Genomic DNA, 17,251 nt, shown 5'->3' on the forward strand with positions numbered 1-17,251 from the left:
TGTCTGTCAGACCATCGAGCCCAGTATGGTTTGTAAAAGAACACGAACGGTAGTGCATCACATGATTACGCTGCCATTTTCATGTGTGTTGCACCTTAGTCGACGTAATTATCTTTCTGTTAAGTTACGTTCACAACACTGTGTTCCCGTTTCATGGCGGTAATGTGATGTGCGTTTTATTCTAGAACGCTAATGGAGTTTTACCTGTTGGCTTGTTCAACGATCTTCCTGACGTTCCGTTAGTGGCTGGTGTTACTACTGTAGTAACCAAAACCAACCGCGGGAACGCCTTGGCCTGCGGATCGGAGCCGCCAGGCGGGGAAGCCGCTGGCGGTGGAGCACGCACCACCGGGTAAACACAAGGACGAGTCGGACGACAGACGAACGACAACCGACGACGACCGACTATGACCGACACAACAAGGAATAGATAAACGGAGGCTTGTGGAAACCACAGCACCAAACACCAACACTAAATCCACTCGGAACCAGAGCCAGGCAAATGTCAACAACGAGCAACGACCAGAACGCAGTACCGCCGAGATACAGACGCAATCCAGAGCGAGTACCAGACTGACTGGACTAGGGCAGAGCGGGTCCCTATATACGGAACCGGAGGGAGCGGCAATTGGCCGTTGTCTGCGCGTGGCGTAGCGGTGGCGCCCTCGCTGCACGAGAGCCGCTGCTCTGAAGAGCCGCCGCTGACGCAGATCCCTCTATGGGCTGGCCACGTCCATTTGTTCTGGCGCTTGTTCGACTTCCGCCGCGGGAGGTACTAGAACTACCGGGTCCCTCTCAACTGCTGGTGGTGGAGAGTGGATCTATGATAATGCCAGCAACTAGTGCTGACAAAACGTCAGGAAAGTCGTTAAACAAACGTCAGTCGTAAACCCTGTGATGGATGCCAGTAGGTAATACACCACAACTGGCCACGAAAGCCTCAGTTATTTTGTACTTGACAGCAGCTTAGAAGTTGGAATTTTATGCACAACGAGGAAGTGGTCTAAATAAATAGAGTGCAAGTGGAAAAAGGCGCCTTCACTTCATAGGTGTATGGCAGTTGTGCCCACTACGAAGATGTTGACAGTGAACGTTCAGACGCTGCTGTCCGAGGCGTTGTTTCCTTTGAGGGGTTCCGAGGCATCGCGGCCCCTGCCGTCGAGGTCGAAGCTGAGCGCCGTGGAGCGCATGACGGCGTTGCGCCGGAAGGACGCCATGCGGCTGCGCGCAGAGCGCTCCTTCCACGTGGGGCCGGCGTCGGAGGCGGTGCGCTTGGCGGGCAGCGGGCAGTGGGCGCGGGCGCGCGCCGCCGGGCCGCGGGCAGCCGCCGCCGACGCCGACGCCGCCGCCGCCGCCGACCGCACCGACGCCAGCGAGGAGCGCGACCCGGAGCGCCAGGCGAACAGGTCGGGCGCGGAGCGGTGCTGCCGCCGCACCGCCGCCAGCGTCGGCCACGCCCTGCCGGCGCCGTTGCGCATCTCGCCGTCGGCGCCGCGCAGCAGCGCCAGCTGCCGCTCGCGGTAGCCGAAGAGGCGCGCGAAGCCGGCGCGGAACTTGGACGACATGAGGCTGTACAGGATGGGGTTCACCGCCGAGTTGAGGTAGAACATGGTGCGGCAGAAGTAGAGCAGGCTGTAGTAGGCCTCGATGCCCAGCGCGCGCACCGACGCGCTGCTGGCGAACACGATCCAGAGGGTGAAGGCGCGGAACGGCAGCAGGCACAGGAAGAAGGAGAGCACCACCGTGGCCAGCATCAGCACCACCTGGCGGCGGGCGCGCGCGTTGCCGCCCGCCTCCGGCGGCGCCGCTGCCGCGCCCGGGGCGCTACCGCCCCCGCAAGTGGTGTGGGCGGCGGCGCCGGCACCACCTGTGGAGGCGGAGGAGGTGGAGCCGGCGGCCGGCGCCATGAGGTGGCGCGCGATCTTGCCGTAGAGCGCCAGCAGCACCGCCACCGGCACCGCGAAGAAGGTGGCACTGGACACCGTGAAGAACAGCTTCTGCCAGAGGGCGGCCGCCTCGCTGAGGCACGTGGGCACCAGCGAACCGTCCGCGTACTGGTGGTACGCGAACTGCGAAATGGCCAGCATGGGGCTGCAGCAACAGACACAGTGTCAGCTCCTTCTTTACGTCCAGACGTCATACCTTCGGTTAGTTCACAGCACACCTGGTTGTTAGTCTGACGCAGTTATTAAAGCTGTTAGTAATCCATCACCACGCTGTTAAAAGCTTCAGATAAACGACTCTCTACCATTTCTCCAGGAAGTTCATCCCGGTGATTAGATAATCTTTTAATAGTCACTCATGAACTGCATTGTCACCATCACAGGGTCGGAGCAACAAACGCCTCCTCCTTCACGTTCCACAGTCATTTATACAGTTACTGGAGAATACATCTTTCCGTTATTGTTGAATTAGTAATTAAGTCGTTAGTAATCCGTCACCATGCTGTTAGAACTTCCACCTACTTTATTATCGGACACTGTTTTAGAAGGAATCACTCCACACCTCTTCCTCGTGCCTAGATTGGGTCAGATTGGGTGAGTTGACGCCCCACTTACACTCCGTCTACAGGCCACAAGTGTCCCATGGGGACCCTCCGACCGCCGTGTCATCCTCTGAGGAGGATGCGGCTAGGAGGGGCGTAAGGATGGTATTCTTGACCAAAACCGCTACTATTCAGTCGAGTAGCTCCTCAATTGGGATCACGAGGCTGAGTGAACCCCGAAAAATGGCAACAGCGCATGGCTGCTGGATGGTCACCCATCCAAATGCCGACCACGTCTGAGAGCGCTTAACGTCGGTGATCTCACGGGAACCGGTGTAACCACTGCGGCAAGGCCGTTTCCCTGACGCCCCCCTTAGGAATAGTTTTTCGCGTCTGGTACTGAACTTTACTCTATAAGTTCTAAATTTTGATCTGATGACAGCAGTAGCCGAAACGATGTTATAAGTAATAAATGATGTACCGGATTTAGAGATCTAAACAGAGTTATACATAAAATATCCTCAGTAATAGCAGACTCATCAGGAAATTTATTTCCATCGTTCATAGATTACCCATTCTATCGTTCTCCGTCTATTAACACATGCTCCAAAATATCCTACACGAGTAGGTAGTCACAGTTCACAGGAAAGTTGGCCTACAGTTAACCACAGATTCACGTCTTTTGTTCCGGCGATTTTGTTGAGAGTGGAGTCTCTGATTAACATACAATAAGTGCTATACATGCGACCTTACCGGAATCGAAATGTTGTGGTAGACTTGTCTGATTGAGTCAATGACTTTTACAACTGAGCAGTTAGTTCCCGTTAATTACTTCCATATGACCGTTATTCACATCAACAGACTCCTTCACGCTGAGTAAAATCTCATCTCCTAACGATCTCATTCTAGAGGAAAAAATTGCAGAGGGTATACTGTATTAACAGCACCAATCTTCTAGCATTAGTCGAAATCCCTTTATTGCTCACCTAAAGTATGATAATAAGTTACTTTTCACATCACTGTCGACGGTAATTGCAAGAACGCACAAGCACAGGGTACAATGACGTCAGCTGCCGAAAAGATGACTCTGAACTACAATTCTTGGCATGTTAGTATGGGTACTAGGTGAAAAATAAAAATTCATTTGTTAAATAAAATATTTCCTCTACTTCTCCGGGCGTTACAGCACAATTCGTCTCACATAAGGGAAACCCACTTCCAGAAGTGGATTAGTGCTGACAATGTAATAACGAAGTGAGTACCACTTGCTAGTACACCTTTGGTAGGTTCGTAAAAACCTCAAGGAGGCTTTTCTAGAGCACTCACCAAGGGAGAAGAATGTCCACATTAATGGTAAATTTCCTTACTGAACACTCTTGCTGATGTACAAGCAATAAGTGCACAGTGTGACAACAACTGGATCTCATACGTTTCGTCTTAGAAATTCCGTACACGTTACTAGCTGCTCAGTATCATTTTAAAGCCAGCGCGACAGTCAGATGAACAGGCAGAATTAAGTCTGCACAAATCGATAAATGACCATTTAAGAGTGACAACAGTGTATAGTATCAACGGGAAGGAGTGGAAGTTCTCATATATTTCATGTACGGTTCGTTGTTGTGTTTATCAGTTAAACATGCTCCATTTCCCTGTCATAGATTTTGTATTCAAGCGGAGACGACGGTGGTATTTCAGTCTGTAATATCATATCCGTAGGTCCACTGTACAGACTATGTATGGTGGGCATAATGAAACATGTTGACAAACCTGCTATGATAAGGCGTTATTGGGAACCGTTGAAGCCATAAAACAGGTTAGCCTTCGTTGCTGTTTGTAGTGAAAATTTTGGGAACATATACTACCGTCAGAATTTAGTAGAGTCTGACGTCACGAACTTTTAATCTGATGCCAATGTAATTATGTGATACTGTTTTGCATAGCATGGCCTCTGACTTTTTCAGTTGGGGTGTCCATGAACTGTTGTATCCCGGCAAGTTGTCTTTGCAGAATAATGCGATTCACGTACCATAAAAAGGGCTCACAAAATTGAATTTATTTTGAGATCTTCCTTATGCAGGAAAATTACGTTTACTTGCATCATAGATTGAGGAAGGAAACCTTAACAACATGCCATCCGCAAGGCAGGTGCTTCAGAAACCGGCAACTTCCTTTGATACTGCGTAGAAGCACTCTGTACAGACATCACTTTATTACATATAAATCCTTTTGATTCGAAACCAGACGTTTCACAATTCATGGTGGCTCAACGAAACATTCAGTTTTGACATGGGAAAACTTCTTCAACAGTAACTGAGAGCGGAAGATAAAATCGCTTTCTGTAATCATTTTGTCGCTGCGATCATATGAGTCATTATATAAGCACTGCCTTTTTTGCTTGGTTTATATTCCGGAATACCCATTGTACACACCGTTAGCTAATTCACTTTGAATTACGTCGACTCCTTATTAAATACGCTAGATCCAGTTTGGATACAAAGTCAACTGGAAATACGCTCCTGTTTCTCTTAAACGACGATTTCTTTCTTCACTTGTGGAACATCTCTATTCTAGAGTGTACGATTCTTTTTCGTCATCTACTTGGCGGTGGACTGTGGGCAACAACTACTGATTTGTCACGTTTTGTTGTCCGAGAACTATTTCATTCTTTCACGGAGGTTCTTACTTCATTCTTCTGTCAACTATTTTTGCTATCTGTACGTTTTTGTCCTGGCGCAAGTCCTCGACTTTTGCTGGAAGCCCCTCTTTATTCCATTTTCTTTGCCCAAGAAGAGTTTCATTCATATTTCATTCCCTCCCTTTATTTTCTGCTTGACTTTATTTGGAAGAAACACTATTTGCCATTAACACTTCCAGCAGATATACGCAACTGTATTTTTCTCGGGTAGGAATTCGAATCCGGACAGATGTGTTTTAATGCCCTGTCAGAGAAAAGAAAATTTTATTACGCCAGTATTCATGAATTTCATCATGAGTTCGCGCTTATTTTCAGTTGTGTATATTTATTTGCTACAATCAACGTCATAAATCATTTTTGTTTCACTTTAATGCTTATGACAATTATGCTGTGTTCCTGCTTTTATGGAGTAAAATGGAAATGGGCCATCCACTGCTTATAAATGTCTTGTAAGGGGTCTAAAATGACAACGGCCTTGCTGCAGTGGTAACACCGGTTCCCGTCAGATCACTGACGTTAAGCGCTTTTGGGATTGGCTAACACTTGAATGGGTCACCGTACGGCTCTGCCTAGTGCTGTTGGCAAGCGGGGTGCACTTAGCCGTTGGAGCTGATTGAGGAGCTACAGCGAACAGAAGCTTTCGAAATGTGGTGCTACATAAGAATGGTGAAGGTTAGATGGGTAGACCGCGTAACTAATGATGAGGTACTGAATAAAATTGAGGAGAAGAGGAATTTATGGCACAACTTGACTAGAAGAGGGGATCGGTTGGTAGGACACGTTCTGAGGCATCAAGGGATCATCAATTTAGTATTGTAGGGAAGCGCGGAGGGTAAAAATCGTAGAGGGACACCAAGGAATCAATACACTAAAAAGATTCAGAAGGAAGTATGTTGCAGTAGGTACTCGGAGGTGAAGAAGCTTGCGCATGATAAGAGTAGCATGGAGAGCTGCATCAAACCAGTCTGTGGACTGAAGACCATAACAACAACAACAATGAGGAGCTAGTTGATCGACAAGTAGCGGCACCGGTTACGAAAATTGACAACGACCAGAAGAGTGGTGTGCTGGGCGCATGCCGCTTACGTATCCGCATCCGATGACGCTAAGAACTGAGGATGACACGGCGGCCGGTCGGTGCCTTGCAGTCTTCAAGGTCTGTTCGGATGGTGTTCCATTTATAAGTGGTCCAAAATCTCGTTAATGTGTCTTTATTTTAATATAATCCCTCGTTACTTTCTTGATTGTGTGATTTTAAAATGCAAAGCCGTCATGAAACAGAAGGTTGACTTGAACATAAGTTTTGCTAGGCACAGTTCTACTGGACGTGGAATACTCTTGTTTTCCTTCGACCTTTCAACTCAGATACCCAAACGGTTACAGGAGAACCGTTGTTTAACATTGACGGTGATCCTCATTGCATCTCAGCACTTTTCTCATTAACAAATATTAAATAAGTGATAAGTGAGAAATAAAAATCTTAGCTCTGACCAGGGATCTAATCCGCGACTCATCCACAGACCAGCACTTTACCATTGAATTACAAAGCAGATTTCCACAGTTTCTTCCATCTAACCGTCAGCTTAACGAGAGAGGTCGATTACATGCATCCTTCTGGCAGTCCTACTTTGAATTTGCGTGTTGTCTTTGTTTCTATCTGCTGTTTCTGTTTCTCGTTCTCTTTTTCAGGTGATCTAAATGTTGTACAAAAGTTGTCAAAAATAGCCTACATTGTCTCATAAAACTAATTTGGATCGTTCCATCGGATAGGCACATAGGACTCTGCTTTAAAAATCATTCTGTTTTCAATGGGAAACAAACGGACGCTCCCCGTCCACGACGGTTGTCTTATGAAAGGCGTGGTGAACAGTATTTGTTAGGGTAGCACCAACTGCACACCACCAAAACGAAATTGCGAATATCCGCCGTACCACCTGACAAAATTCACCTGACGGCACGCACGAGGGACAAATGCAGCCAGTCGATCGGAGGTTTTATTACGCTCATGTACTTCATAATTATTGTGTTGTTTTCTCTCGTTGACGTTTACACATTAATGACCTTTATGTCGATCGGACATTAAACGTAACGGTCGTGTGTGTACAAACAATGGCGAAATTTCAACAGCACATTAATAAAGCAGAGTCCACTGCCATCGTGCGTAATGAGCTGGCTAGATTGGGCGCTACTCTGCTTTCATTGCGTCACGTAACACTGGGAGCCCAGACTGACAGAGCTTTTGTTTTGCAGGCTAGAGACAGCTTGGCTCAGGACCCCCGAAATGCCCTGAGTGCTGGAACGTAATGTTATACGGGACCCGTAGAGAAAAATTCCAGACGGCCGTGATGGACTGGAGGAGCTAGCAAAATAAAGCTCGCCTCAGATTTCACGGAAGCGCGTAGTGTGTGGACGAGCAGGTGTGCTTTGCTCAGAAGTCGTGCGGGACAGCAGGTGTAGGATTTCAGCTTCACAAAGAGCGTACCTCTCTCAGCAGCAGGTGTGTTTGGCTTAGGAGACCCGGAGGCGACAGGGAGTGAACTGACGTGAGTAACGACAGAGGGCTGTGGAGAACAATAGTCCCGTCTACTCTGACAGCGGCGTCAGACTGAAGTAGTGTCTGCGGTATCAAAGCACCAGTCACTCGCGTAAACACTCTGCTAACGAGTTGTTCTATAGACACTGAGACGATGAAGTGAGCTTTGAGATTAGGATATGTGAAAATGGGGAATATCTTCACACACATTAACATTAAACAAACAGAAGCGAAGCACCAATGTCTGTGAGGCACACAAGAATATTCTGCTACACATCTTTATTCAGTAAGTGTAATTTAAATTTGAAAAATAAAAAAAAGATTTTGTCGCTGGCGTTTGGATATATGCTGTGACTTGTAACCTTTCGATGCCACCACACTAATTTATTTCAACAGTAACTGACAACACAAAACACAGTTGGTATTTGTATGGTTTGGTGTACCTCATTAATTTCTACATATACGAGTATGTTGTAACACTACATTTAAGATATGGCTTCTGTTTCTGAATAGTATTGTCATATGAATTAGTAAACATTTATTTATAGTGTATACCAATGTCGGTTATATTCGCTAGTTGGTTTCATTGTCATCGTATCGGTTTACATCCACAGCTGGATGTATGCATTCATGTTCATTCAGTACGTTTTCTACGGTTATTTTCCCAACTTCCGCTCTTAAGCCTTGGAATCCACTAAAGTACTGATCAGGTTAAAAAAAAAAGTTCAAATGTGTGTGAAATCTTATGGGACTTAACTGCTAAGGTCATCAGTCCCTAAGCTTACACACTGCTTAACCTAAATTATCCTAAGGACAAACACATACACCCATGCCCGAGGGAGGACTCGAACCTCCGCCGGGACCAGCCGCACAGTCCATGACTGATTAGGTCCATCCACCACTCATTTCCCCTAACTATATACCCCCACTATATACTTCCATCTCATTCCCAAAATGGTCATAATAGGGACTTCCATTCCAGTCTGTTCCCTGACACTTTCTTTTGCTGTTCTGTATCTCCTAGCAGTACACAGCATGCATTTCCCCTTCACTCACTGGGTAATCCACTGTTTTCGAATTGTTCTTACATTGAAAATCTGTGTCATGTTCCCTTAAGCCATCTGATGACACGCACTAACTATAAAATTTCCTTTTCGGAAATATAGGAATCTTAGTTTTGGAAATTCTATTACTATCTTGTTTGGCCCTTCGAAGAGCAAGTAAAATCATTAATCAGCTTTAGTATTCTTATCTTCCTAAATCTTTCATCTTCTCAGTAGTGGTTTTAGTCATTTCTAATGTGTTTTTCCTTCCAGACTTGTTTTCTTTCAGTTGTTTGGACGCGATCTGGTAAGAGTCGCACTTCTGTCTACATGTAGTTCTTTTAGTTGTCAATGGCTCAACAATGACTTTTTTGACATCCTATAACAATACCTAATCAAAAGAACACGTACATTATGTCCATTCTTTGCCATTATGACGGCGGGACCAGTGCTGAAGTCACTTTCAACGAGGTGTCTGAGTATCTGTGGAGGGATATCGGCCCATTCGTCCCGAAGAGACCAAACCCCAGAAGGCAATGATGTACAGCGCGATTCATAGCTCGAAATCACTCGTTTCCAGTCATCCACTGTTCAGTGGTTTCTCTCTTTGCACCGCCTCAAGCGTCAGCTAGTATTCACCGCAGAAAATCTTTTTAACTCCCTACTACGGTGTTTGTGCCTGATGGCCTGCTGGTAGGACTCTGGAACTCACGTGTAATTCCTTCCGCTGATTTCAAACGGGTTCTTACAGCCACCTTCCCCAATGATCGGCGGTCCCTATCTGCCAGTACACGAGGACTGCCAGGCCTCGGTTACCAGAGGCTGCTCGTTTGCTGCCCAATGAGTGGTCCGCGTTCGAATTACTGAGATCTCCTGAACGACCCATTCTGCTTTACCGCTTTTCTACTGCCAACACAGTACTCTCTGCCTCTTTCTTTAATGGCGGATCCCCCCTGTCATGACATCTAGCCGTCAACGTTGCATTACGTAGGCGTGTCCGGACACTTTCCATCAGTTAGAGTGTAAGATTTCTAGTTTATTTTGGTATTCAATGAAAGCGATGTGAACCCTCCTTTATTGGACGTGTCATACTTCACACTAGTTCTCTGGATATTTTTGAAGCAGTCGACATGCTATGCCACAGAGGTTCTGAGTACAAACAATGTGATCTTTTGTTATCAGTGGCACTGCCGTTGCCAGTAGATCTTTCAGTAGGAAGTAAATGAGAGAGTCGGTTGTTGGTCACGCTGATGAGGGGTCTGGTAATAACGAGTAGAACACAGAGATGGAAACGTAGAGGATGCTGCTGTTTGGAAATAAGATTTTCTAGAAGTTGATTCGAGAAGTGTGAAGATATTCAGGAATTGTTGTCGCTGCATTGCCGACTCAGTCATAAATTATGATGAGTTGAAAGAGGCAAATTTTTAGTATGATTTTTGTTTATTGGTTCGTGTCAGTGAATTTAAGTGTCGAGACGTTCTTTTTGAAAAATACCTAGTAATATGTGTCCGGCCAGTGTTCCAACGCACAGGTGACATCGATTTAGGGTACTACCTTGAGAGTGTTGTCGTTTAATAAACAATATAAAAGTATCGTTGCCACCACGTATTATCCATATCTTTAAATTACGTCTTTCTTTACCTTCACTTTCCCTTTCTATTTTTTTCCTCGTCAACCACTGATTCGTTAAGCTAGGCTACATTTGTTCCAAATGAAGTATGTCAGGTCTCTCGCTTAAAGATTTAGCTGATAATTAGTTGCAGCGGAGTGTAACGCAGCAATTATGGGACGGACACAGCGCCCTCCCTCGTCACGATCTGTGTCCGCAAAAGGCAATTCGGATCATTAACGGCGATGTCGCCACTGTAATTACAAAAAGCAGCGAAGCGTGGCGGGTGCTGTAGTGCCCCTGCCATTGTTCGGGCGCACTGTTGCGTGGGAGAGGTGGCGGCCCTGTGTCGACTTAAAGGCTACAGTTGCGACGTACTGTGGCCGCACTGACCAGCAGAAAACGCGACGGCAGGCGCATATCGCAGCAGGGCAGCAAAGACAGCAGACATGTGGTGTACGCGCGTGACAGCCTTGGGTACTGCTCCTGTTAGACGGGCAAGCAACGAACGGTCAAAGTTTTCGAGGTACTGCGTGTGCCTTTCAGAGAGTAAACTGTCGAATGGAAGCTATAGACTTTTGCCTCCGTGTTCGAAACTCGATTCTTATTTTTGTTTTCCTTTTTGTTTTTCATTTATCTGCCCATGTCTGTAGCCGACTGCTACACGAATGTTTTGTGTATATTGGAATAACGTTATCCTTATTCATCTACTAATTTTATGTCTGGTGAATGAACTAAAAAAAGAAAAATAAATGAATGTAAAAATATTCGAAATTGTTTTCTGTCAAATTCCTGTTGCGTATCTTGATTCATGATCAGCTGCAAGAGCCAGTTTTCGGAAAAGTGATCAGTTACGTGCGGCTTGCCGCGAATTTATTACCATAGCGTGAAATTTTCAGCAATGTTAACGATGTTTCTTTCGCGAGTGAGACTCTTACGAAGAAATGTAGCTGTGACAAACCTGCGATGCTTATGGTGTTCGGAATTCCTATGTTTCGAGTGTTTCTACGATCAGTATCATCGAAGGGAACGCATCAAATTATCCTGAAGAATAAACATAACAATAAAATATAAGCGTCAAGAATGGGCATAGGAATGAAATATAGGAGTATGAGAATTTAAAAAGATTGTAATCCTTGAAAACATCATAGACACATACAGTATATAATAAATGTATAACACTTTTTCAGGCATCCAGTTGGAATTTTACAATTAATATAACGCCCTTTTATCCAATAGCCTGATAAGAAACATTCGTGCAATAACCGTCTACCGACAAGGATAAATAAATGAAAAAATAAATAAATAAAGTAAATAAAACTACAATCGGGCTTCGAACACGGACTCGACAGTGGATGGCCGCAATGCTAGCCACTATATCACCAGGTGGGCTGAGTTTATGGCGCGCAAAAAGGTTTCTAAGTTGTGACGTAAACTTTGACAGTAGTTTTCTCAGAAATGGTCTAGTATCTACGGATAAGCCTACACACCGGTTCGTTTATTTTGGCTCCTTTCCCACTGAGCGAAGATTCTGTTTATGACACCTGCCGTGCTCTCCTCGTGAGCGATACAGGGAATCAAACACATCTCCAACGCCGACCAGACTGTGGATGGCAGCATTGTAAATAACTGGTGACGCCAGTTGAAGATCACGTAAGAATTTGACTTTTGTTTCCAGCTCTGCTGATTCGCTGGCGCCAAGAGTGGTAGCTCGCTTTTAACGAGGAGAAATGAAAAGCCGTGCACAAAACGGAAAAGCGTGATATCCTTTCAGTACATGATTAATGGGTCGCTATTACAGTCAGTTATTTCATAAAAATCGTAACAGCATGAAGTCCGCGTGCAACAGATGTAAAATTGATATGAAGCGTCGCATATGGTTGGATACGCCAATGGTTTTCGTTTCAGCAGAACTCTACAACAGAGACTGAGTAACAATATCTACGTACTATGCAGAGGGTGTTTCACAATTTCTAACACAACATTCTAGGGATTATAGAGGAGCACTTAGTAGATACAGTTTTGACAAGGAACTTATATCCGAAAACGTAATGATTTGATATAAAATAGGTTTGAAGATCGTACCACTTCCAAATCTCCTGCTTCCCCGTACGGTGTTTTCCAGATGGCAACAGTCCATCACACACCATTTTCGTCTGACTACAGCAACGGCTTCGAGGAACCTGGGATTGTTGACGGGCCCACGCCAGCGTTTGTGGACGTTGCATATTAAAGCACGAGTCACAGGTGCATCTTGTGCACCCACGAGCAGCGCCGCCACGTGGCTCATCTCCTGTACTGTACACAGGTCAGAGCTCATTGCCTCCGCTGAGTGCGTACCGTGATGCGTTAGATCTGAAAGTGACCCGATCTTCAAACTTATTTTACATCCGAATAGTACATTTCAGGACAGTGATCCCTTGTTGTTGTTGTTGTTGTTGTGGTCTTCAGTCCTGAGACTGGTTTGATGCAGCTCTCCATGCTACTCTATCCTGTGCAAGCTTCTTCATCTCCCAGTACCAACTGTAACCTACATCCTTCTGAATCGGTGTATTCATCTCTTGGTCTCCCTCTACGATTTTTACACTCCACGCTGCCCTCCAATACTAAATTGATGATCCCTTGATGCCTCAGAATATGTTCTACCAACCGATCCCTTCTTCTAGTCAAGTTGTGCCACAAACGTCTCTTCTCCCCAATCCTATTCAACACCTCCTCATTAGTTATGTGATCTACCCATCTAATCTTCAGCATTCTTCTGTAACACCACATTTCGAAAGCTTCTATTCTCTTCTTGTCTAAACTATTTATCGTCCATGTTTCACTTCCATACATGGCCACACTCCATACAAATACTTTCAGAAACGACTTCCTGACACTTAAATCTATACTCGATGTTAACAAAATATTCTTCTTCAGAAACGCTTTCCTTGCCATTGCCAGTCTACATTTTATATCCTCTCTACTTCGACCATCATCAGTTATTATGCTCCCCAAATAGAAAATCTCATCTATTACTTAAGTGTCTCATTTCCTAATGTAATCAAGCCTTTATCTACTGAGTCCCATCCACAAACTCTAAAGCCTGTAATAGGAACTGTGAGGCCCGCTGTATAATGGAGGATTACGCTGCGGTTTTTTCATTAGGAAATTACAGTTGATTGTTTGGTTGTCAGGAGATCATGTTATGGCTCGAGTAAGAAGAAGGAATGTCTACCAGTCTGTGGTATCGTACAAAGATCGCTGCGCCACACCAATGATGGCAACGCACATCGATATTAGACATTAGTGATGTCTCGCTGCAGCTCGAAACGACGAATGGTAGAGGCTGAAGAAGACACGCCCCCTCTCTAAGCATAATGGCACCCTCACATGGAGGCCAATATGGAGCCGAGCTCAGAATCGACTCTGCCTAACTCATAACCTCAGCTAAAGCGGTTGACATCATTGAGCAGGATTAAAGAGTAATTAAAGTCTCAAAGGGAAACGTACTTTTGTGACTGCTGAACATTTTGCTTCAGGAGAATAATTTGTTACTTAGGCTTCAGATGATGCTTCAATAGTCAGTGAGAGTTTTAAAGTCTCAAGCTCTCCTGTGGCAAAGCAATGTATCAAGTTAAGTGAATCTTTTTCTTCATTCACGTAATAAAGTGAACTAATATTTCACCTACTGTAGTTCCAAAGAGCAATCTCCCAGAGGAATCACAAACTGGTTATGGCCCGACAACTGTAGTTTCATCTGGTCGTAATACAGAACGTGACGGAATTCGACAGCGATAGTATCATCCTATCAAGGCGCCAGTTTGTCATTCCACGATATTGCTGTTCCCATTGATTGCGATTCCACGACTGTCATGTGAATATGGATGGAATCGATGTGTTCAGGAGGACCATACTCAACGCCAGGCTATTTGTCAGTGGCACCACAATACTAGCGCCCGAGAAGACACTAGCTGCTGGATCGTACAACCGCATCATGTGGCTTCATTCAGCAAATGGTCTTGTTTTACCAAGACAGTTTCCCAAACGAACAGTTCGACAACGTTTGTAGCACCACGGACTGCCAGCTGTTGTGGTTTTCCCTGACGATGCAGCAGACAGAGATGCACCGACAATGGTGATCCCAAGACAACACTGGACTCTTGAGTGGCATCACATCGTATTTTCAAACGAGTCCATGCTCTGCGTACGTAACATACCCGTGCTTGAAAGCTCGGAGAAGAATGACTCTCGCCACACTGCATTCGTTATCGCCACATGTGCAAGCACATGCCGGATGGTATGGGATGGCATTGAGTACCCAGGACGATCCATTACCTCTGCTTCGGAAAACCGATAATTTGAACATAGCCGTTACGTATGTAGCGTGTTAAGGTCGATGGCTGGAACCTATCTTTGAGGGTCTCCACGAAGATATCTTCCTTCTGGATAACGCAAGACCCCATGTTGTCCGTGCTCTCCTGACCTTCCTCAGTTTCGACGGTGTCTGACTACAGCCGTGGCCAGCACGTTATATCCAGATATCTCCTCGACTGGCGATAGACTGGCAAATCGTCACTTGCCACCTACGTCGAGCAGTCTGGGGTGACACACCCACTTCTATCATACAAGATCAGCTCGACTTAATGGCAGATAGCTTAGGGCCATTGTCGCTGCTAGAGGTGAAAGCTCTGTATGTTAATTTCCGCGTCCTCCAAACCCCTAAATCAACTGCAAATTCAATCATTCATGCATCCTATTATAATGTATACACACTAAGTAAATTTTCTTCATTTGACATCTTTTCTTTGGTCGGAAATTTAACAGACAGCAACGTAATAAGGAGTGCCGAGACATTGGCTTCAACGAAGGTAATCTAATAATGTGGAGCATCGCTGGCTAACCAAACGATACAGGGAATGAAACGTAAGTCCGAAGCCAGTCGGATTGTGGGTCGCAGTAGCGTAAACGGCTCTTTTCATGTGGGACAGATGTACAGATTTGCCTTCGATCTTGTGAATTCGCATATTGTATCCCTATATTTCATTGGAGATTAGGGGTCGATGTTTAACTGCGTCAATTGAATCTTCTTTGTTTGTGTGAAGGGGTAGACCTCACATTTAGGTTAACAACTTTGTGTTCTACCTTACGACAGGTCTTGTCATGGGGGAAGCCTCGTCAGAGAAGTACATCGCATTGCGTCTAGGGAAGTGATCCAGTGGTGGTTTCCCGTTGCCTTCCACTGATGATGGTAAAATGGTAATGAGGACAACACAACACCCAGTCCCTGAGCGGACAAAATCTCTGACCCACCCGGGAATCGAACCCGGGGTCCTTGGCGTGATGGACCGCCGCGTTGACCATTCAGCTATCGTGGCGTACTTAGGATAACAGGAGAAGATCAATGCCCGTGACAATGTGCCTAGTAACGAACCTACTTCCCCATTACATTTTAGTACTTCTTGAGTGTTATTTATTTCAGTTCAGTTGGATAGTTGTATGTGCGTGGTACACACTCAGTAATTCAGAACGAACAAAATTCGCAAGTACTGTCATTGTTTATTCAACATTCATTTCAATTACAAAACTTCCTGTTCGCGCTGTCACTAGTCCTGATTGTTACAGTTATCTCTATGCCCAGTATTATTATAGATTTTTCACCATAAATCCTTAAAAAAATTAGATGACGCTGACAGTTATTCTATATTATCATCCACACCTGTTCGTTTAACAACTTCAAATAAACACATTATTTCTTTAATATTTCCATATTACCATTTTTTCATATGTTCCTTTGAACATATTTCGCTTGCTTTACCAGTGATATATATTAATCTTACATTTTATATTCATTAATTTCTATTTATCACCCTTTGTCAAAATGCTGAGTAGCTCCACCAGACTAAAACGACCTACTGACTATATGAACGCGCACGCGTGCTCAGTGATGAAGAGATAACAAAAATAACTGCAGAGCGACACGAATTCGAGTGTTTGGGATCTGCACCTGGTCGGATTAAAGAAAGAAATCGAAGCAATTGAGAGGCAGGCTGCTGGATTTGTTACCGGTAGTTTCCAACAACATACAATTATTACGGAGATACTTTGGAAACTCAAATGAGAATTACTGGAGGGAACGCAAAGTTCTCTTCGAGGAAGAAAACTGAGAAAATTTAGGGAAGGAGAATTTGAGGTTGACTGCAGAACGAGTCTACTGCCACCAATGAACATTTCGCGTAAGGACCAAGAAAATAGGATTTCTGAAATAGACGGGTATAGATAGACCGTAGTTTTTCCGTGGTTCTGTTTGCGAGTGAAACAGAAAAGGAGTGGTACAGAGTGCCCTCTGGCACGCACCATACTGTGGTTTTTTGGAGTGTGTAGAAAAGAACAGACACCATGCTGAATCTGCAGCTGTGATACATTATATGTATACTGAAGGTAGAGGGGGGAGAAAGGAAAGGAAAGGGAATATACTGTTGACGTCACCTGCATCGGGACTATACGCAGAATCAGCGGTGACGAGTGAAAATGTGTGCCAAATCAGGACTCACACCCAGGACCTCCTGCTTACTAGGCAAATACTGAGTCTGGGTGTCGTAGAAGTTAATGCTACTGCTTAGTAGGCAGAAGCTCCTGGGTTCGAATCCGGATCCCGCACACATTTTCACTTGTCATGGCTAATTCTACGTGAGGTCTCGATGCAACTGACATCAATAGTCCCCTCCATTTCCTTTCTTTTCTCCTCCTCCACCTTCAGTTTACGTATGGCTCTGGGACTTAACATTTGACGTCATCAGTCCACTAGAACTTAGAACTACTTAAACCTAAGTAACCTAAGGACATCACACACATCCATGCCCGAGGCAGGATTCGAACCTGCGACCGTAGCAGTCACGCCGTTCCG

At 45.2% G+C, this 17,251-nt stretch overlaps 1 protein-coding gene across 1 annotated transcript in view; it reads right to left on the bottom strand.

Moving 5' to 3' along the window:
* Positions 1-17,251, bottom strand: part of LOC126481858 (orexin receptor type 2-like) — a 197,751-nt gene that overhangs the window by 129,441 nt on the left and 51,059 nt on the right. The window contains exons 3-4 of the mRNA XM_050105816.1: positions 1,903-2,091; positions 1,513-1,824 (exon numbers count right to left, since the gene is read on the bottom strand). Of these exons, the coding sequence (XP_049961773.1) occupies positions 1,513-1,824; positions 1,903-2,091 (501 nt within the window). The remainder of the gene's footprint in view (positions 1-1,512; positions 1,825-1,902; positions 2,092-17,251) is intronic.

This window comes from Schistocerca serialis, chromosome 5 (genome assembly GCF_023864345.2).
Source record: "Schistocerca serialis cubense isolate TAMUIC-IGC-003099 chromosome 5, iqSchSeri2.2, whole genome shotgun sequence".
NCBI lineage: Eukaryota > Metazoa > Arthropoda > Insecta > Orthoptera > Acrididae > Schistocerca > Schistocerca serialis.